This window comes from Melanaphis sacchari, unplaced genomic scaffold (genome assembly GCF_002803265.2).
Source record: "Melanaphis sacchari strain LSU unplaced genomic scaffold, SCAv2.0 Contig487_pilon_pilon, whole genome shotgun sequence".
NCBI lineage: Eukaryota > Metazoa > Arthropoda > Insecta > Hemiptera > Aphididae > Melanaphis > Melanaphis sacchari.
In genome coordinates this window covers 85,401-109,757 of record NW_020271324.1, presented here as the reverse complement: position 1 = coordinate 109,757, position 24,357 = coordinate 85,401, and the positions used below count along the sequence as shown (strand labels likewise).

Sequence of the window (24,357 nt, the reverse complement as noted above, 5' to 3'; positions counted from 1 at the left end):
ACAATCACAAAATCATTATCCATTATTAACTAATTTGATTTTATAATAATTTTGTATTTTTTTGGATTATTTATTTTTAAATTGTATGGTTCATATGATATATATATATATATAAATTATATTAATATGTATATGTAATATATATATATATATTGTATAATCAATGTAACATTATGATCATTTTATATGAAAAATATGATAGGTCGTAGACACATTTAAACGGAGTTTTTTAAGGTATAATCTGTGCACGTTCTATAGTTCAATAATAATTTTTACTCAAGTTGAAACTTGTATGTTTAATTATATGATGGCATGTCGTTTTAATATGTTAAGACTATTTTGAATCTCCCTTTATCTTTATTTATTTTTAAATCGTTCTCGAAACTTCTGAAAAAATGTGCACTCGTTTGATGTTATCTTATTCAGACACGGTAACGGTGGTAAAACTGTATAACAGAATCCATTAGAGGAACTGTCAGGAGATGAATCGAAATCATTTTTATATGAAAACAAATTATACTTCGTCGCGTTTGTTATAGTCGAGATTTTTCGCATCGTAGACCTATTATGGGGCCAACGCTCGAGACTTGCACGATTCCTTGTTGATTGTTTGTAGTTCACAATGAGGATAATAATAATATCATAATATTAAATATAGTCTGATACGGCGACCTTTCTGCGTATAAAAATCACGCGATCCATTAAACACGCAGCACTGCGACTGGGGTCGGATAGATAATAAAAATATAAGCCGCGGAGAAGACCATAGGTTGGGGTACAATAAAAACAGACATTGGAAATCGTCTCGTTTCGCCAATAAACAATCGTCAGTTATTCGGCTCAGGGTTCTAATCGCATACATACCTATATATGTATGTATAGAATAACAACAAGACCAACAGAAATTCTCTGAAACCATATTTTATATGTATACAGATGCTCACGGATATCTTCTCGTTCACTGTAAATATATATTTTATACCTGCTGCGTAGATCCACTGGACCGTAATGGACTTTATATCAGGCCCGCAAGATGACGGCAACGCAGGCGAGCTGTGCAGGATCGACCGCAGGGATTTCTCGCATCGTCGTTTGACGATTTGTACGTGATGCCATGGTTTTATACGGCACAATTCCCGCTGAAGCGATATTTTTTATTTTTTTATAAATATATATATATATGTTTTTTCTTTTAAAATATTTACGACTCTGACCTTGTCAATGCGAAACGTTCAGCAAAACGTTCAATCACCGAGTTTTTGACAACAGTGGAATAATAACAAATTATATAAAAAAAAATTATAATGCTGTTGACGACGTTGACGACAGGTTACTGGAAGAAAAACGAGATTTTATTTTCATCGTTTGTTAACGTTGTCTGATTTCAGCGGTCTAGACAAAATACTTTTTGAAATTTCAGTATCATGTTATTTCTCACGATTGTCTAATTTCATTATAAAACATTGGTATTCCAAATTCCACGAGTTTTTATGCTAATTTTATTGGTGTTTGTTATGTCTTTTCAAACAAAATTGATAATTGAAAACTTGTTTCGATTTGAGTGGACCGTATGAGCTATTGGTATTACTGTGACGACTTGTGAAACTATAGCCCAGAAGAAGAAATCTCAACAAATGTTAAACATCATATACATCCTCGAGTGACGGAATTTAAATAACCCTCTACAGTTTAGAAGGGTCACAGTGTATCAAATTGTATCCAGTGAAAATTAAGTTTGAAAATAATCATGTAACTCTAAATAAAACGCATATACGTATATACATGTACACGACGTAACTACATTGTGATGCATCAGAAATGCAATACAAAAGTGGTTAGGTAATAACTGCAGCAAAACATAATCGCTATTTCTTGAAACGTGCTTGGAATAATAAAATATTATACTGACGTCGCCATGTATGAATGACGATTGTGGCGGTGGCGGCGTACCCGTAGTGTATTTTGTTGTGGAGGGCTGAGTCACACCTGACCTGACCCTGGATGACTGTTTCATATATACATATATACGCATGTATAACAGTAGTATACCATACATACGAAAGTAATGATAATGTACGCCCTCGCACTGCGTGAGACTGTACCAACATGCACAATATTATACGTCCGTGTAATATTATAAATCATAATATTATTCTGTTTTGCATGTAGCGGCCATTCAGTAAAATTATGCAGCAATTTCAACAAACGCACAATAAAAGTTTTAATTTCGCGAATTTTCACCGAAAGAATATCACGCGGACATGTGCAGAGTATAATAATGTAGCCGTTTTACATGTGTGTGTGTGTGTATGGTGTACATAGCCACGAGCGTCGGATTCCAATTCGCTATTATTAACTTGTTGTGATATCCATGTGCGCACTTTGTGTATCTGAATAAAATATAACATCGCCGCTTTCGAAAACTCTCCAGTCGGGATGGGTAGAAAACTGTGTGTGCACTACGTGTGTATCCTGGGAACGGCTCTGAACTGCAGGTCGTAAAGCGGTCGGCGGAAGAGGGAAACAATTGTGTTTATACGACGATATTACGTGTATTATGCACGTATGGCGTGTAGTACGCTCACTGCGGGCCGTGCAAAAAGTACAACGCGATGGCGGCGTGTGCGTTTATTGCTAAAACGCGGACCACAGCTGTCTGCAGCCGTTATGCCTCAGGTCTTCGCCACCAACGACTCTTAGCCTGACAACAGTTTGATATTGCTAAATCGCCCAGGAACACTGCCGTGAACACAGCCGGCCCACATAAGAATAACACATACACAGAGATGTAAACATATTACACATCGCATCGTGTTATACTGCAGATAATACCATTATGTGTGTGTGTGTATGTGGGTAGAGATCGCGAAAATCGCATAATAATATTTTGTTTGACGCTCGTGTACGTTTTTACGGTCGTTAAGTTTTATACGCAAAATACAAAAGAGATGAGCGACGATGCATGTGTTTATCGCGTACGCCACGCCGACTATAATATAATAATATATATTGTGCGCTTGTGTTTTAATATTTTCGGCGAATGCGCGTCAAACGCCGTCCGCAAAGGCGGATAGTTAAAATTTAATATCCGTTCGGCGCGAGGTCGCGACGCCGGATTTTGTATCGTTGTACGAGCCTACCCGAGAAGACGATTTTCGACACGACGACGATGGGACACATTTTGTCTACTACCTACCTGCTACACCGTCGGGCAGAGCACTATTGGTGTAGTGGTTTCGTATAATAAAATCATCATCATCGTTTAGATCGATCGCTATAGTTATGGGCCTAACGGCGGACATACTTTTGATCATACATTTATGCAGTGTTTACCCCGAAAAGTCGTCCGAGTCTGCAATTTTATATACTTAAATCTATACGTGACCAGACGTTTGCACAACTCCATTTTAAATTATTGTATGTTATATTTTTGACAATGATTTTATCGAAATATTTTTACGGGCGAGTTTTTTTTGCAATATATGCTGTAATAATATATGAAAGTACACAACTATGATGATATTACAAAAGAAAAGATCTCACGGACTGAAAAAAAGTCAAAACAAAATAATGAACGTATTGTTTTTAGTTCTAAATAAAACCCCTCTCGCACATATCGATTTTAGATTTGTATGTTTCCCAGTAAGAAATATTCTAAAGCGCTTTGGGGCATTGAGTTTTTTTCCCGTTCTCTATGCCCCTTACCCATCGCCTGTGTGTAACTTGTATACGTAATATGCATTAATGTTAGGTATTATTATTATCACCGTATATACACAATTTATTTATGCGCGGTATTATTACTCACTCGTAGGTACATGTCACATGACGTTACGAAGAGAACGGTTATTGACGCGCGCTCGTATGACCGATATTAATATAATATAATATCTAAACCGCTGAGACGGAATGGCATGCGCATTTTCCCATGTATAATATCATAATAATATATATATTATTATAATATGATAGTGTGTGTTCCCGGTCTCTACGATGTGTCGTGTTAGTGGGTGAATCGATTGGCTGAGGATGAGAAATTACCGACAAATGTACAGTACAATGCGTACATATGTATATTCCGTTTTATGTATGAATACATAATATGTTATTATATGAATACCTATATACCTATATATTATATATAATAGGTGCCATCGCGATCCAATCGCCGTGACAATAGAATAATATTGTGGATGTCATCAAAATAATATTATCATAGTAACTCGTAATTGGGTTGTTATAGTAATAACGTCGTCCACCGGCAGAGGGACGTCTATAGTACTTGCTGAGTGTGATGGTGAGATATAGATGAATTTTCAACTTTTGAAAATATATTTATTTTTTTTTTTTAATCAGATAATATTTAATAGGTATAGATTGTACATTATAATGTAAGACTATGTCTTTCTTTTTTTAAATGCATTTAATATATTGCACAATTATATTTTTGAACGTTTATATAATTATAGGTAGATTCACTATGTACACGTTATTTTAGATACTTATTGTTAAATAACTTTAAAATTCTATAAAAATTAATTTGTCTGTTGTTCCCCCCCCCCCTACTAATACGACGTCTATATGACGTTAGTTATAATTTTTTTTTTTTTTTAATTTCTTTGATGTGTATTTTAAGCAGTAATTTTCGCTTGCTTTTCAATCACTAGCACATTTTTACACGCACCAAAGCCTACATTGTTATTTTATTATTTTTTTTTTCGCGACAACCGGCCATTTCCGGGTGAGTCTTCCGCCGCTGTCGCAATAATTCACTCACGCTCCACAATCGTCTCCCCGGTAAACGCTCCCTGGGTACACTAAATAATATTATTATAATACAATATTATGACATGATACGCACGGCGTGTCACGAGAAAATCACAGTCTGTTTTTAACTGTGTCCATAAATCACATCCGCCATTGGCGCTATTAGTATTACAATAATACAATATACGTATCCCGCGTATACACTTCGGTTTATCGTATAAAATCACTTGAAAACGTGAACTGCATTGCACTGTACATAATATTTAACAGGCTGTTTATAATATAAACGCATAGTTTTATATTGTGTACAGCGTAAATGGTCCAAAATTGCAAACGATTCACACGCTGGTATTTGCTTTTGTGTGTGTGTGTGTGTTTGTCTGTGGTTCTGCACAGTTCGTGTATACGTGTACTTAAATATACCTGGTATAAAACTACTAACCATGGTTGGATGTGTGGAAGTTTTTTTAAAACTTTTATATACTAACGTGAATTTAACCTACTATCTTAAATCAATTAACCGGCTTAATTATTTTATTATGTTATTACAGTCGTAATCATTTTACCAACCATCTAATTCTCCTAACAATGGTAAAGCTAATTCTATTCAAACGGCATTGGTCGTAAAACGTATTTTTTTTAACATCCCTTCGTTTCGCATTTGCCTATGTTTACTATATTCATACACATTACGTTTGCTACTGAATTTATTATAATACAGCGAATCTGCATTGAATTTTTTATAGTGATTAGTGTACACCAGGAATTGGTTATACGCTTCAATGCAGGAGCTTAATGACAAAGGGAACGATTTTGTAAAAAATTGTGTACACCCATGTGTATAATTAATAATGACACGTATGGTATATGACTTTGTCCATTATCAAACTTTGAGCAAAAAATTGCGCTTATGTCGATCTATGTGTGCGACTTAAACTAATATTGTTTTGGGTTTTAAATAATATTGTTAATCATCAGGATGGCTAGAACCGTTGCTGGACCGAATCATGAGGAATCCGACTACCGTAGTGTGTCCCGTGATTGACTCGATCGACGACAAAACGTTACGTTATCATTTCCATAATGGACCAATAAGTGTCGGCGGTTTTAGTTGGAAGCTTGTGGTTAGTATTTTTTTTTCTAACCAATTCGAGTCTACTCATATACCGCACCTTCCGAGTATATAATGTTTGTGTTTCATAAGTATTTTAATAAATCTTAATTTTCGAATCACCAACATTCTAAGAAAACTTCCAAAGTGTATACATTTAAATTACCGTTATTTAAATAAATATAATTTAATGTAAATATTTATTTTTATCTTAGTCTATACTATATATAAAAGTGCATAGTTATGTTAGAAAAATAATGTTTATTAAATAGCATTTAAGTATTAAATTAATAAATAATATACTAATATTACTTTACTGATTATAAACTATTCCGTTCAAGTAAAGATAAATTAGAATTTCTTTTATAGTTGTTTTTATTCTGTTTTCAAATTATTGATCTAAGATAAAAAAAAATTTAAAACGATCGTTTTTATCCTATTAGCACTAGAAATCTACAAGTTTTTTATCTTGTCATATCCATGCACTCACATTCAGCTAACTGTGGTCTCCGTATTAGACATAATATATAATACACATATATCTCAATCTTCTTTTTTACTATCCACTGCAGCTTCCTTCCAAATTTATCTTTATTACGGTTTTTCTTTACAAACATGTATTATGTATACGATATAACATATATAGAGTATGTATATAAATACTTATGTTTTTACATGTTCATTATCCCTTTTCTTCTTTTGACATAGCTAAACCATCTAAAATTACTGTTTTTCTTTTTTCTTCGTCGAACAATGACTACATATAAATGCACTATAAAAAAAAAATATATACTCATGCACAAAAACATAAAAAGTATTTAAGATTAAATTATTATTTGAATATCATTTCAACATGAAAAAAAAAATCATTTTTTTTTTTGTGGTACTTGCTAGTAAATTGGATAGGTATGAATTACTGATAATAATGTATATATTATTTTCGATCATTTAATCACCTTATTATTATATATGTGTGGGTGTTGATAAACATTACTTTTTATAATCGTATAAATTTATTTAAAAATATATATTTTACGTCAAATTATTATACTCGATTTACTTAGTTTGAATATAATACAATACAGATTAGTACTATAAAGTAATTATTTTACATTTTAATAGTACAATTTTCTGCACATATTAATTCATGTATACAAATTATGACATTTTTAAAGTTATACAAAGTTAAATATATTGTGTAAAATTATCTCTTGTATAATAATAAAATAATGTCAAGTATGTGAGATAGATGCATTTCTATTTTAAAAATTATCATATTTTTAAACTTTTTTCCCCATCAAATTTAACCTTTGTTCTTTAAAATAATTTTAAAACCACAACTGAATTTTAATCCACGAAATATTTCATAAGAAATATTAAAGCATACCATTTGAAAATACGTTGTTTAAAATTTTGAACATTAACTATTTGTACGATTGAAGCAATTGTGAAGCATTTTTCTGTTTAAAATGTCAACAAATTATAATATTGTTTAACTTGTTACATAAACAATACACACAAGTAGTTGTATAATATATTAAGTACGTTTCTCGTAAAAAAAAAAAAAAAAATACAACTATTTATAAAATACGTTAAAATGATTAAAACGTCTTTCGATGTGAAATGTTCATCCCATATTAGATTCGTTTTCCCGATAACTATTAACGATTGTAACCCATAACTGTAGAGCACATGTTGTGTTTTATTTTAATGCATTATTTCAGTATAAAAATTACGGTTATACAGTATTTCAATTAGGCAATTTAGAGACATTTTTATCGTAAGTTTTCTTCACGATAACACGTCATAGCTACTATTTAGTAAATAATATTTTAATATATACCTACTATATCAAACATTTTTTTATAGAATAAATTTAAAAACTTATGTTTAGTCTTTTCTATGATGCAAAAAACACTGAACACTTGATAACAATATTTAATAAACCTAAGAAGTATTGTATTTTAATCACCTCTTTGCCAATTGTGCAGTGTATGAACTATATATTCAAGCAATTTATTACTATCAGTTGACCTATCGGTAAATCATAATCTCTCATGGGTATACATATTTTTTAAATTCATATTATTCAGAAATCACAAGGTTTTACAAAATATTGTAGATATATAGTTTATATATTAAAAAAGTTATTCCACAATTAAAAACTAATGAAATATAATATGCTTTGTAATGTTTAGTATAATCACATAATAAATTGTATATACATACATCATGCATATATATAAACAATACACACACACTCACACACGTTTGCACGTATTATTTTTAACATGTATTTGCAAACACTAAATAATGTTTGTCTGAAAGAAAAAATATAATACACATTTATTATCTCGGATAATTATAATTGTACCTCGTTATAATGAAATACTCGTATTATTGTCATTCGTCAGTTGTAAGGCCGTCTACAAACGAGAGAATGCTCTTAAGTTCTATGTAATACATGACATGTACTCGACGGATCGTGTAGAACTCGCGCTCACTGGTCGTGCAATATGAATTATACTTCACCAAAAACTTTTCAAAGTACGTACTAACAACCCTACACGTCTTTGGCTGGCTCCATTCTAGTTTTTACTAATTGAGTATAACTAAACGACTTTAGTTAGGCTTACAGATAATATTTTTTTAAGAACAAACAATGTTAAGAAAAAAAAAACAGTGATTAAAATTTAAAATTGATAAGCTACAATAAACAAACATTCATTAAAATTGGTAAAACTAATGGATGAAAATAATATAATATTTGTGTAAAAGTAAAACAAATTTGATTATGAAAAATACTAATCAATGAAATAAATTTTATTTCGTAAATAAAAATGCAATAATTTTTCATAATTTATTTTGTTTGGCTTTATTTTTATAAGTCTCAACTTATTATTATATTTTATCGATTCATATGGGTAGTGACAAACTTAAAAAATTTGTATTTAATGATATTTATGAATTTTAAATTCGGTATAGATTTAACAACAAGAATAAATTATTCCTTATATAATTTAACCATCAATCAATAATTGAGATTTTAGCCCAAACACGTGGATGTATTTGGTGAAGTAATATTATTATTTGTGAAAAGGATTGATTACACCATGGTTACCGGTGTAATATTTTTATACGATTAGTTTTTTCAGGTAAAATATTTTAATTTAAATGGCAAAATATATTACCCAGTGGACACGAATTTAATATTATACGTGTAATATTTTGAACACATGATAGATCGTAGTAATAATATGATGCCGCTGAACAGTAGCGATATCGTTATTATTTGCTTATTTTATTTCACGTTGAAAACTTGAGTAAGTGCAAGTCCTACTATTATATTATTATAATAATAGCGATTGATTCTTCGCAAATTATTACTTTTATAGTTATCATGGTCTGTTTATCAATCGAAATCTTTCCCCAAGGACCTAATACACACAAATATAATATATAATGTCACGTTAATTTCACAACTCAACTATAAGTACATAGTTATAGCTGGTGAGATTATATATAATAATTTTATTCAACCATCATTTACAATTTTGTAACGTAATATTATTTAAATCATCTTGTATTGTAACCTAACGCGTGTGACAGCGTAATCATTATTTTTTACGTACATTATGTATCTATATTATATTAAATAAAAATATAATTTTCTCTATATATATATATATATATATATATGCGCGACTATGCGAGTGTACGTGGTATAAGTAGCTTAACTTCTCCTCTTCATCTTTCGCGACATTCGAGATGAATGACTCGAGTGTAATTTATTTTTCCGCAAAAGCCGACAAATTGCCGTATAGCTAATGACGACGGCGACGGTGTACTGCTCGATAAGTCGAAAATTGATCATTGGCAATAAATTTTACTTACTCCGCGTATAATATATAAGTGATCGCGGGTGCACCAACAATATCGCCCCATGTTTCGTCCCATTAAACACGAACAAACATCTACAACAACTCGTTTAACGGTGTGAATGCGTGTGTGTATGTTGGGCACGTGTGTGTGTGAAATGGCGCATGTATTGTGTACATAATAGAGTCTCTTCTCGTGGACTTTACCTTTGTGGGGATGTATTTGTCCGCACCATAACAAGTACCACCTCAATGTAATATGTATAAGCATATAAGTTTCACAAACTCACCACTATATATTTAGCAGCCAAGGAGCGACGTGTATAGTGAATCTACCATAATAAAATACGCAATTTATTTTCCTTGAAAACGAATCCGGTCTGCGTATAACGAAATGAAAGTATTTCCGTTGTCGATATTTTTCAACTATATGATAACTCATAAACAATATTTTGTTAAGTATTTCGTCGCACAAACTATTAATTCGTTTTAAATACCGTGTATTCGACCGATCAAAGTGTTTGCGAATACATTTTAAATTATGATTAATATCACGGAGTCGTTATGAAGTCATTTCATCGTAACTTGAAATGCAATAAAACAGCATTTGGTTAAAAGATTTAGTGTTTATTTTTCTGAATACTATTTTTTATTCAAACAGTTCAAATTATATTATGTAATATATCAAATGACAAGTAAAAATCTTGATAATTTTACTTTCACGTTGATAACAACCAAAAAACAATTCAGTCATCTTTTAAAATATACAGATTTTAAAACTATTAGTATAAAAACAATGTTGCTCGGAAAACATATGTTATATAAAGAAAGCAATCAAATATTAATATTGCTCCAGAAATATCAGGGTTTATGACTGTAGTACAACTTTAATGATTCTATATATCTTGCTAAAACACACATATACTAGCATAAGTGCAATTAGGGGGAGGTACTTAGCACCCCCAATTTTAAAATTATTACCCTAAATTTTTTCATGTCAATTTAAATTTTAATAGTCGGAATGTTTAAAAAAACAGAGTTTTTATTTTATTATTTCATGTAATCGTGTGATGAAGTATTTGTGTATACTGCATACAGCCGATAATAAAACAACTTTTAATACTTCTTATAAAAATATTAAATCAAAGTGAAAAATTTAAATTAAGATTATTTCATGTTAACGTAGCGGTAGCGATAACACCTACTTGAACGTCGTTCAACGAAAACAGCGCTTGGTGTATTTTTAGAGAGTTAAAACCCAATGTACTATACTATTAATATAGTTTTATTATTAACAATGATAATAAATAATTACTTAACAAACACAATTAATATGAATGAAGTGATACATATTTTTCTTAAAACTGAAAAGAGAATAATATTAAAAGTGCTTCAGCACCCTCAGTTTTTTCATTTAAATTTGCACCACCATACTCACGGATGCGCACTTTGGTAGCTTCTCTATACAAACATATTGAGTTGGTTCCTTGTTCACTGTTTGTATAATAATGACTTGAACACGTACATTCAATTTGGAATATTATTATAATAATATATCTAAAATAAGCGGATTATCTTGAATAGTTTATTTCCTTTAATATCATATTATTACGTTTTAAAACCCTTAGAAATTAACGTTATTGATAATTTAATTTTTAATGAAAATCTTTCCAATCTGTTATCACTTATTTTTCGTTTTATTCAATGTTCGACCAAATTTGCGATATTTTTCATTCTTGTATAGATAAAAATTAAAATTGAAATAAGTTATTTTTTTTTTCAAAAAAAACGTGAGCGTCAAAACCTCAATAATTACAATAATTAATTAATGCGCATACTAGTTACATTTGTTTCATGTGCAATCAAGTCTCCACGCATAAGATTTATAATGTCTTGTTCTGACGCACACAGACGTTCTGCGAGTATACCAAAATATCGATAACATATAATATTGAACTTACTTATACACAACAAAACCAGACATCAGCAGCACGCACGAAATCAAAGGATATATTTTTAAGTACACCAAAAAATATATAAAAAAATATTTTTAAGAACATATACTATAGTGAATGTATTAATAATAACAAAACATGAACAATTCATTGATCCATTGACCGAACCTACAAGTTATAACGTTGATATTTAGGTACATATTATTAAATATACATGTAACATCCCCTCGACTATCGCCACTTGTATGTACTTATACATTATAGGAAGAAAATAACGTAATATTTTAAGCATTTTATTTCTATGTGTACACATTTTACAGCGTGGGTTGCTGCTTTTTTCCAACATTTTTCTTCGCGTATATTCACACACATACACATAAATGAACTATAAGTTCTACATATTTCACTTATAGTTACTCAGACACTCGAAATGAATATTTGAATATATTTAATATTTAATTGTATGCAATACAAGTTACAACACCGCAATGTAACGTAGTACAAAATTTGAGCAGATCAATAAAAAAATTTAAAAGTGTTATTTTATTTTAGTATATTTTTTTTATTAGATAAGAGTATAATATAGTATATTATAAAATAGTATAAATAGATACTATAAATAATTAAATTGTACTTATGCAATTATACTACATCGCATACAATTGTATTATTACTGTAAGATATATTTTAATAACTGTAAATTTCGACGATTATGTAAAAAATATTTTTTATAATATAAAAAATGTATTGTAACATTTTAAATTTGTTTCCAGTTCAATTGGCACGTCGTACCAGACAGAGAAAAAAAGCGTCACAAGAATGCTGCGGAACCAGTATGGTCACCAACAATGGCAGGTGGCCTGTTTGCCATCGACAAAAAGTTCTTTGAGCGACTCGGTACTTATGATAGTGGTTTCGACATATGGGGAGGTGAAAACTTAGAGCTATCATTCAAGGTATGTTTAACGAAAATTATATTTAGTATGGCGGGTACTCTAGTATGATCTTCACCATACAGACGACTTTAGGATTATGAAAACTAATTAGAATAGCATAATCTATTACCTACATAATTTATTATTTCTGAACTATTCCTAGAGACACGCGTGTATTTAAATTTCAATTTAACACACAAAATGTTTATGCAACAGTGTCGTTTAATTAACAATCCATTTTCCTTTTATTTTATTTCTATGGAAAGATAAAAAATGGCACTAAGCAAAAATACTAGGTGAGGAGGTACAAAAAATAATAATATTTTAGAAATAGGATAGTAAATCGAAATACTGGCATTGAAAGAACAACGTATTCAAATATAGGTTCACTCATGAACCATTTATTTACTTTCGCCACCTCACATCCTCTTTTCCTTCTATGATTTTATCTTCTCAAAAAACACCAGAAGAAAATTTCGCCCTCCCCTTCCCTAAATTTATCCTTTGAACTGAAGTATTTCAATATGACTGTATAATCGTGCTCAAGATACGCGTACACGAAAACAATGTAAGAATATTTTGCTACAATTTATGTTTTCAGAATATTTTGAAATGTTGTGACAAGTAAAATAAAATATTTTAATTTTCTTTTTTACAATTAATTTATGTTTTAAAAATATTATTTTGCTATATGGATAATTTGTACAATTTGTGATTAATCGTCAAACTATTTTATTGCAAAACTATGGTACTCATTATTAAGCGATTTTATGGTATTTTTATGTGACGCAGACGTGGATGTGCGGTGGTACGTTGGAGATAGTGCCATGTTCACATGTCGGTCATATATTCAGAAAAAGATCGCCTTACAAGTGGCGGACGGGTGTCAACGTTTTGAAAAAGAACTCCATCCGTCTAGCCGAAGTGTGGATGGATGATTACGCTAAGTACTATTACGAACGGATTGGCAATGATCTGGTAAGAAATTTAGCAAATATAAAAATTTTTTTAGTTTAACTCGTAATCATTATGAAATTTCGTACCTTTTCTTCTGGAAATCGTTTTATTTCATTATCGACAATTTTCGATAACTATATACCTATTTATATTGTTGACGGTAATGCATTTACGGTGTATAAAGGTCATTAAAATAATATCATATCAAAAATCTGGTGAAAATGGAATTTAAATTTTATGAAGTCTCTATCAATTTAGTATTCTAATGTTTAGATAGTAGTCTTCAGTGCTGACAAAATAATTTAACTTTAAAACTAAAAATGTTCATGCAAAAAATGAATTCAAAGTATTACATTTTAAAGAAATATTTTGTTATAAACAGGTAATAATTTATATATAATTAATTATAATAAAAAAAAAAGTTTAATATATGCACTCTATTTTATTGATCATTTTGTATTTTTGAGTTAAAAATGATTAAAATAATCAAATTTAATTAACACAACTCTCCACTTAAGAGCAGCATACTTGTATTCAAAAATACATAGAATATTAAAAAAAAAATTAAAAAAAACGTACAAAAACACTTAAAGTTGCTATACAAAGTTTTTATATGAACTGATATATACAATATAACATAAAAATCACAGAACTCAGACGTTTGAAGTAATTGCTATTAATTTATTACCTAGCTCTATAGCTAGATATATCTTGATATATAAAGTTTACATCAAATAATATATTTTAGTTGGTTTCTGTGGTTATTACTCAACGTCAAAATAAAGTCGTTGTGCCATGAATATTATTGAAAGATATATAAAATTGAATTTTTCAAATAACAATATCCTATTATTATTCCCTGGTCGATAAATGGTCTTTGTCATAATTTAGTACATCATTGATTTGACGTAGCGTTAGTCGATTACAATAATATTATTTTTGTTGTTGAATTAAAAAAATCTGCCTGAGAGATATTCACTCGCCGTGCGCTTTAACTTTGAATAAATCAACAACACTTAATTTATTCATCACTATTTAAAGCATAAATATATTAATTGGCTATACATTAAATTATATTCGAGAAAAACAATATAAATAAACATTAAAATACTCGTACAACTTCTTCGTCTTTTAAACGATTTTTACAACCACAGCCGTGTAGTTTGATTTCGAATAATTGAATAACCTTGTTTAATAAAGCGAACACGCTAAAACTGTTATTTACACGTATTATTAATTTTAAATCGACTTTGGAAATAAATACGTTCAATCAACTAATAATTATTGTACTATACTTATTCCAAATGAATATATTTTACTATTTTTGTATTATATAAAATACATGTTTTTATTTAACACAGGGTGATTACGGTGACATAACTTCTCGCAAAGAACTTAGAAGAAAATTGAAGTGCAAGTCATTCAAATGGTATTTGGAAAACATATATCCAGAACTTTTCATACCAGGCGATGCTGTAGCGTCTGGAGAGGTAAAAAAACAAACATCGTGTTCAAGACTGAGGTTATACTTAGGTCACAGTCATCATCTCTCATGCACACTTAAAAGTTTTTAGGGAAATAAGTTTATCTTACGAATTTCTTAGATCCCAGTTATATTTTCTTATTTTCTTTGATTGGAAAATACTATTTCATATGTGTTTTATTTTATTGACCCACAGAAAACAATTACTGTCCGACTGTTTTCTAAGTAGATTTTTTTTCATCAGATAAAACATTTTCAAACTTTTATTCTAACTAAATTTATTTTTATAAACTTCGTGTTTATTTAACATAACAAATATTGAAAATACATAAACGAAATTATATAATAATTACAAATAATTCAAACCCATCACAATATACTTTATATACCAAATATAGACACATAAATAACAATATTTTTCATCCTTCAGTAAGTAAACCGTTTTCAAATATCGAATTACTTATATCTGACTTTCATTTTTATTAAACGTTTTTATGTTTTACATACCTAATCGTGTATAACGTAACAAACAAAACATAAAACGAATCCCTGCAGACCATATCGAATGTTGTACAAATATTTTGAAACAAATTGATGCAATTAAATTGTTTTAAATGAAAATATTCACTTTTTAAATAAACGTTGAAAATATTAATAAATAAATTACTTCAGCTACTTTAAATAATTACCGACTTAATAGAATAAATGATTGTAGTAAATCATTAATCTGCAGTAAAATAACATTTGTTTAACCAACTACAACGATTAAATATGATTATTATTAGTAAACTAAAAAGTAAAAAACATAATACTAATAATTATTCCTATGCGATTATTAATTCGACATGTTTATTTTAAACATATGTTTCGTAAATTCAATCAAATTATTTAAAAATTGTACAACAACAACTATTTTCTAGGTAGTGAAATATCTCGCTATTATTTAACATCATTGATACACGTCTGGTATAATATAATATAATCTATATTAATTGTATGTAATATTTTAAATGTATTGTATTTAAATTTGTGTATTGGGAATCAGGTGCGCAATTTAGGGTACGGCAACAAAACTTGTCTGGACTCACCGGCCAGAAAGACAGACCTCAACAAACCGGCCGGACTATATCCCTGTCACAAAATGGGTGGCAATCAGGTGGGAATATTATCTCATTTTTACGGCGGAGGATTGTTTTGCAATTTTGCATACATGACTGCCGAGGTCAAGCCGGTACAATACGAATCAACACCTCCTGTCGTAAAGTTTTCCTGTCTTTTGCGCGTCCTATTTACACTTTCGTTTCGGAGTGATGACAATCCGTTTTTGTTTTTAACGGAATAAACGTTAGGTGAATCCTGTGCACTGTGCATGTGTAGTAAAGATTTTTTCAGTATAAACACACAAATTATACCTTATATGTATCATGAATTATGATGAGTAATGACTTTAACCTATAACTATATAACCAAACTCATGTACACTTACAATACACGACATTCGCGCTTGGTTCGAACGTAAAATTACGCGTTCTTCCATTTCTATTTTGCTTGTATTCATATTATTTTGTTTTGTTTTATTTTTTAACCCCACATTTTAGATAAAAAACATTGTGTCGAATATGTGCGTAGACTCGAAAGGCGATGCCAACAAGCCCGTCAATTTGTGGCAGTGCCACCAACAAGGTGGCAATCAGGTAAAAAAAATCACATACTCACGGTATATAAAAAATAAATACCGATTAGATCGATTAACGATTTGTTATGCGTATAGTCTGCATATATATTTGCTAAAACATTATCGCATAACATCAGCTGTTGGTGCTGGTAATTCGAAAAATTAAAATAAGCTTCAATTTTGAGAGCAAAAAATTAAATCCTATCACACAGCAATGTTTGCGCTAGTGTGCAGTGCATTTTATAATAATAATATCTAAAAATGTTTTCGGATTAAACTCGCGCGCTATTTCTACTCTCGTTATAATTTGGTATCAAAACCCATCGATCCATTTGCTAGTATGTTGTATATATGCCTATATAAATATATACATTGCCACATACTTTCCACGGTTTAAGATTGAAGCTAACGCATACAGGATATTATTTTACATTGTTTTTTGACTTAAGAAAGATTAAAAGTTATATGAAACCAAAATTATTGGTATAGTAGATTTAAATAGGCTCATATTAGTTATATATATATTTTAAAATGAAAATTTTAACTTTTTAATTTTATTTTTGAAGCAAAATATTTTATTTATGTATTTATTTATTTTTTTTTTTTTATATTTTCCAACTTAATGATGTGTTATGAAAAGTTGTGGTAATCAACAATTGGAGTAAATATTAAATGGACAATGTCTTCACTTAAAATGAATAATGTGCATGACGTTCTACATCAAAATAAAAAATAGAGAACATTAATTAACGTTAATAAATAAATATATGTTTATATTAACTTTAATGATTAAAAACAGAAAAAAAATGAGTGCTTTGTGGTTTTTATTAACTAAAACATATATGTAGATAAATATTCTAGAAAAAATTCAACTGATAAAGAGTTCTTGTTTTAAACAAAATTATATCTTGTATGCATTCGCTGTCGTTTTATTCACATTTTTAAATTTTGTGATGTTATTGTTTGATTTTCTATTTTTTTTTTTTTATTTTACTCTATCCGCTCGTACATCCAACCTGTCCCAAACGCAATATCGCATTACGTACTGTCACTATAGTTGTAAGAGCATTTCAAAAATCGTTGGACTTTTAATGAAAGAGGGTGGCAATCGCGCCATTTAACGATGACGTAATGAAAACATACTCTTAGATGGTAATATTTTTTTATGTTCATGCACGACAATCAGTGATCGTAGAATGATTTCAATATATTCATTGTAGTTTGTACTATCGGCCATTTCTATGGAAGGTACAGATGTAAGATGATATTAAATATTTATAGATAATATTTTAAGAATATAATGCTATCTTATTTCAATATACAGCTAAATATTTACTTCCAAATTCGTTTTTTACTCAAAATCTGACTATCCTCTCGTATAAAAACTTTTTACAAATGATAATCAACTTTTTTTGTTGTAAATTATTTGGTACCTACATGGTTTTTTTTTATATATTAAATTTAAATAAAAATTCAAACGAGTAGTTTCCTAATAATGTCGTGTAATTTTGTGTAATTAATATTAATCGAATAACATTTTATAATTTATGAATATTGTCTAAATATAATCAATACTAAATACAAAATTACATCATTTACATCTAGTTCATAATATTATAGAACTATTTTTAAGGAATATTATTGTAAATACTAATATACAATTAAATATCTCAGAAATGACTAGTTCAAATTTTAATTTAGATTATATACGTATCAACATTATAAAAAATTTTATCCGCATAATTTTTAGTAAAAAAGGTTAGTTCTTGTTTGAAAATAATAAATTTGTATTTTTAACTCATTAAATGGTATAAAAAGTCCATATAGGTACTTTTAAATATTGTATTAAACGTACTTAAAATTTCTAAAAATCAGAATTTATATTAACAACTGAAAAAAAAATTAAGTTGAGAACGCTGATGAATTATTTTGTACCATTACAAGCACAGCATATCGTCGATAGGTGCGCGAAAACTAATACTTATTTTTCAAGTTCTAACAAAAACCACATGATTTAAAATGACACAACGATAATAATTAATACCTACAATTTCTTCGTACTCGAATTAGTGTTATAATTCCTACTTCGTATATAGTAAAAAATGGTAGTTTTTTGTAACGCATTTAATAAACTGCACTGCACGAGCGCGTTATGCATGCGATCTGACATTGTTCGATTAAATCATGGTTCTTACAAAATTAATGTTCTAAAAATAAAAATACAGTACCTAATTTTAAAAGCTATTATAATATTTGACTAATACACAAATGCATGCTTGTTCCTCATAATAATATTACCATCTTCCTCCTGTGTAGGTACCTACTTTGTATTTAACTTCATACTAACGTACACACGTGAAAATAATGTATATTATATATATTTATATAATATTGACGCGTGTATGTATATCATAAATATATGATACGTAAGTACGAGTAATTTTATTTGTCTGAAAATATTTTTCCCTGGATGTTGGTTTTACCGTGCTCGGCTGACCTTTTCAAATAATGTCATCACCGCCTCACGCGCAACTTGACTGATTATACTAATTTTTTTGTTTTATGCTAAATACCTTTAGTACTGGATGCTAAGTAAGATCGGCGAGATCAGGAGGGACGAGTCGTGCTTGGACTACGCTGGTAGTGACGTAATCTTATATCCATGCCATGGGTCTAAGGGCAACCAATATTGGAACTACAATCATAAAGTGAGTATTAATGAACAATTTTATAAATACAGCATACATTATAGCATACTACAATACCCATGAATTTAATTATACTTTGAATATTATTTTATATATTATATTAGTATCAGAAAAAAATTGTTTCTTTTATCATTTTTGATGACCTATATGTTACGGCTTGTTTACGGACTAAATTTTGTTTAATTTAATCGATAATATGCCCACATTTTCTTGATGAGTATTAAAATTCAGTGAAATTTTTTATTTATGGTCCCTTAACGGATTGATAATTATTTGATCGTGTGAAAAAAAAAAAAAGGAGCAGGTTTAAAATAGGTGAATATACAAACATTAGTAAGAAAAAAAATAATAGTAATAATAAAAGCTGAGAATTGATCAAACAGCTATAGCATTATTTTTACCAGTAGTTCTATAAACTTATAAATAACAGTTTTTTTTTGTTTTGGGCGGGGATGTATAATATCAATATGCACTACTTTGTTGTATTTGTACCAATATTTGTTTTTATTCATACAAGCATAATTTATTTTTATCTTTGTTGAAAACGAAAGTATTCAAAGAATAAAGGAATTGACTTTTTATTCATACAAAAAAAAAAAATGAAATACAAAGTTATTTTAAAAGACTAGTACATGTTTGACAGTAGATAGTAATAACGTGATTTAAATAATACAAATATTTAGATGAAACGGTGTTAATACGATTCTTAGAAATTGCTAAGGTTTGCATTAAATTTAATTAAGCGTTTTAAAGTTAAGGGCAAAAAAATGTCAAATTGATTTTTCAATTCTTAATTTCTCTTGTTTCTCTAATATAAAGTTCATAAAAATTTAATAGATTAAATTATCTATACTCTATTTAAAAATTTTAAATTTCACTGTTAAAATGTTTCAATCATGTATTTTTTTGGACATTTTTGTAGACTAAACAACTACGACACGGTAGTAGTAGAAAGTGTCTGGCCATTAATAGCACTAAAGACAAGCTGCTCATGGAAGAATGTGACTTAATGCTGCCCAGGCAAATGTGGCAATTTGAAAACTATAACGCGACGTTGGCCACCGAGGACAGTCACGTGAGGCATTAAAGACTTCTAACGAACAAATTACATTAAAATTACTTCCTATATTATTATTATTTTGTTTTTGATTAATTTTTTTTTTTTTTATTTTGATCAAAATTTTTCCCATTACAAAACTTCCACGCTTCGTCGATGGTCGTTTTGTCTTACAATTATTATTAACATGTATACCTTTGTTCGAACAAAACGTAAGTTTGTCGCGCTCAAACAAATCCAGCGATTTGTAAATAATACGCGATGCGTTCTTTTTTATGTAAACTATATACATATGTATTATCATTTGAATAATTATTATCTCTATATGTATTATAAACTATACGATTGTACTTAAACAGTATTGTGGCTATACGACGAACAAAACATTCCCCCATGACATTTCCACCTTTTTTTTTTTTAATTTTGTCTAAATTATTTTTTGTTGATAAACAATTTGTGTTGATTATTATTATTATTATTTTCGGTGTACATAAATTATGTCTGTATAACGTACGTTATATTATGATATTATATAATTATATTTATACATAATATTATAAGCTTTATTCGTGTGTACATCTCCTCCGAAATGCGAACAAAGATTATACGAACGATCATTATACTATTGTGTATTACTATTTGAACATATATATAATTATTCCTTTTAATTGTTATTTATATTTAATAAAAATTGATAAAATATATTTAAATAACGCCGTTGCGTATATAATACCTTGTATTTTATTGTTTCTTTCCAAGGATTCGATTTAAAATGTTAGTAATGTATATTTAATATTTATTTTATTCTGTACTCCGCGTAAATCATAATTATTGTATTATTGTTTTAAAATGTTATTTGGTAATATTACTCACAGACGAAACGTGAAATCTCATTGCAAAGAAGATGCATTTTATAAAATAATATTTATCCGTGCATTACTAACAATAATTGTTTCCATTATGCATTGTATAGTATTATTTCTTGCTAATTAATGTGACTTTATACGTTTCGCCGTCGACTTTTGCGTACCCAGCGATCCCGGTGGCAAATAATATGCATTTTCCATTAGACCGTCGTAGCGGAATAATTCGCAAAAAATACCAAAAACAGTTAAACGTATGGCCGACATTGACGTTATGACGAGTAATTTATTTATTTTTGTCGTCCACCGAAATTTGAAATCTGAACACGAGTGCAGAGGACGGGATACAAATCCGATATTTTTTTTTCGGTCGGTGCTCCACGTGTAGAACCCTTTTAATCTACACCACGCGTACAATATCAGAGTGCGTTTTATTGTCATCGCTCGGAGTATAATACACAGTGTCGTACGGACACATACACACAGTCGTTTAATTGAATTATTCAATTATCCGTGGTTATCAAAGTACTCTACAGACTCACAGTTATTTATCGCAACGATTCATCGTCGGTACTCCGTATACCTATATAATAAAGTAGCCTTGTTGCCGTCAACTACTATATTATTTGACGTCGTACAAATTTTTGTTGATTCACTTGGTTTTTTTTTTTTTTATATATAAACAGATATTTCATTGAACATGATATTAATATTGCCAATCGGCATTCGGAAAATCGAGCTTCTCCAACAAATACTGCAGGTAAATAATAACATGCAAATATCTTGACGTAAAACTCCGAAGTATATTAACTGTGAAAATTAATTAATATGAGTAAATATTAGATTATTTCAGTAATAAATTATAATAACTTACAACTCATGCTACACGATCGCCGGTGATTGGACGATATGGTAGTACAAAATTGATCATTGTTTATTAATAATTACGATATTTACAATGTTTACTATGTATTGCTCGTATAAATAAATAAAATTGTTTATTAAAACATTATTCAACCACATATATGGTCTTCTACCGCGTGTGATATAATGATATATTTCACAGTTCAGTTTATATCAAGTTGATTACTTGAGTCGATTTCAAAATTATTAAAATAAAAAGATATTGAATGGTTATCTTTATAAGGAGTAGATCCTAAATTAATGATTTGGCGTATTATCCGATATCTACTGAAAATTATGTGTTGAAGATCGAAGATGAGATCAAATAAATGAACAACGTAACATATATTTTAATTAATTATTACAAATACTACAGAGTACAGTACGTACGACATTTATTTATTATAATTTAAATTTACTATTTTCTATATTATTTGAAGAGAACATAAATTACTTGAAAAAAAAATGAATAAGTTATTTAGTGACATAATTTGAACCAAACAAGGGTTATTTAAGGTACTGCATTTTGTGCATTTAAAATTATATTATGAATGTAGCATTATTTTGACAGCGCGAGTTTGTAAATCCTAACCCGAACTCCCAAACAACTTATTGTAATATGTTTATGAGTAATTATAACCTAATTATTAGTATTGTTAAAGTTTGAGAACTTTTATTAATTAATAATACGAATTTGATATCTTAATTGAGAGTTGAATAAACGCTAACACATTGTTATTTTGTTATTATAATGTCTAATGTCAGCCGGTATATTATCATTAATTATAATGAATCATAAATCAATTAATAAGTTATTTAATAGTTAATGTAAATTTACACATTTATAGGTAGAAATATATTTTAGGTAGGTGACAAACTGGTATTACCAGTTCGGTAGTTTATATGATTTCAAGGTTCTTCTCAAATTGGCCTTGTCTAAAAAGTTGCGTGTAAAAACAAATAATCAAAAGCCATTACTTAAGTATGAGTAAAAATCATATGACATTAAGCGCATAAGTGTAGATAAAAAAAAAAAAAAAACAAGTAGTATAACTGTTTAAAATACCAATATGTATATTTAAATGTATAATAAATGCAGTTATAAAATAAAATTTATGTAAATATAAATTGAAACGACTACAATTCGTGATTTTCTTTTTAAATCTCGTGCAGATCATTAATGTATTTATTATGTATGGTCACTTAATTTTTTCCTTTGGTTAGTAATAATGTAAAAAATAAATAAAAAAAATAAAAAATGAAATTCTTTTCAATCATTTTATTTTATTTTACTTATAGTATTAACAATATTCTACAATCTTTTAATTTTATGAATGATACCTAGTGAACAAAAGTGTATTCCTGTGTAATATGAAAATTTGAAATTAATTTGATTGGATATATAAATACGAAAAAATGTATAAAAAATTGATTTTAACTTTGCGTAGAGAAAATAAGTTAAGTTAATAAAACCATAGCATACACTATTAAGCGTTTATTTATCTTTAATGTTTGGTTATTCAAATTTAAATAATAACTAATAAACGACTACAGTTTCTATATTATTTTACTTTTGAACTTTAAAATATAATAAATAATTCTTCTTTGAAGATAACTATGGTATAAAATTTTAACCATAGTAAATCTCGATACTGTGCCAAAGTATTGTCCAACATCATATTTCAAAAGTATCAATTAGGAAAAAAATAAATATCAACACAGACAATCGAGCTGTTACACTTTCTGTACCTATAATATATTATCATAACAAAATAAATAAAAGTATGATTTCATAAAAACCGTAATTGTTCAATCGGCACATCTCTTCTGGCTTATGTCATATCCACTTTAGATTGATCTATTTTTAAATATGTCATAATAAAGGAGTACATAAAACTAACAAGAAATGCAGAACTATGATATAGCAGTCAAAGCGGAGAAATATTTGAGTGGAATGTGCGATCAAACAAGTTGTGATCATAATAGCAACTTATACAGATATACATACATAGTCATGTATTTATAAATAATAATTAAAAGTTGGATTTTTATGATTTTATATATT

At 28.8% G+C, this 24,357-nt stretch overlaps 1 protein-coding gene across 1 annotated transcript in view; it reads left to right on the top strand.

The window, feature by feature from the left end:
* LOC112598386 (putative polypeptide N-acetylgalactosaminyltransferase 9) overlaps positions 1 to 21,007 on the top strand; it is a 73,600-nt gene extending 52,593 nt beyond the window's left edge. The window contains exons 6-11 of the mRNA XM_025344820.1: positions 12,485 to 12,667; positions 13,439 to 13,624; positions 14,965 to 15,093; positions 16,132 to 16,242; positions 19,341 to 19,469; positions 20,392 to 21,007. Of these exons, the coding sequence (XP_025200605.1) occupies positions 12,485 to 12,667; positions 13,439 to 13,624; positions 14,965 to 15,093; positions 16,132 to 16,242; positions 19,341 to 19,469; positions 20,392 to 20,556 (903 nt within the window). The 3' untranslated portion in view covers positions 20,557 to 21,007. The remainder of the gene's footprint in view (positions 1 to 12,484; positions 12,668 to 13,438; positions 13,625 to 14,964; positions 15,094 to 16,131; positions 16,243 to 19,340; positions 19,470 to 20,391) is intronic.
* The last annotated feature ends 3,350 nt before the right edge of the window (positions 21,008 to 24,357 follow it).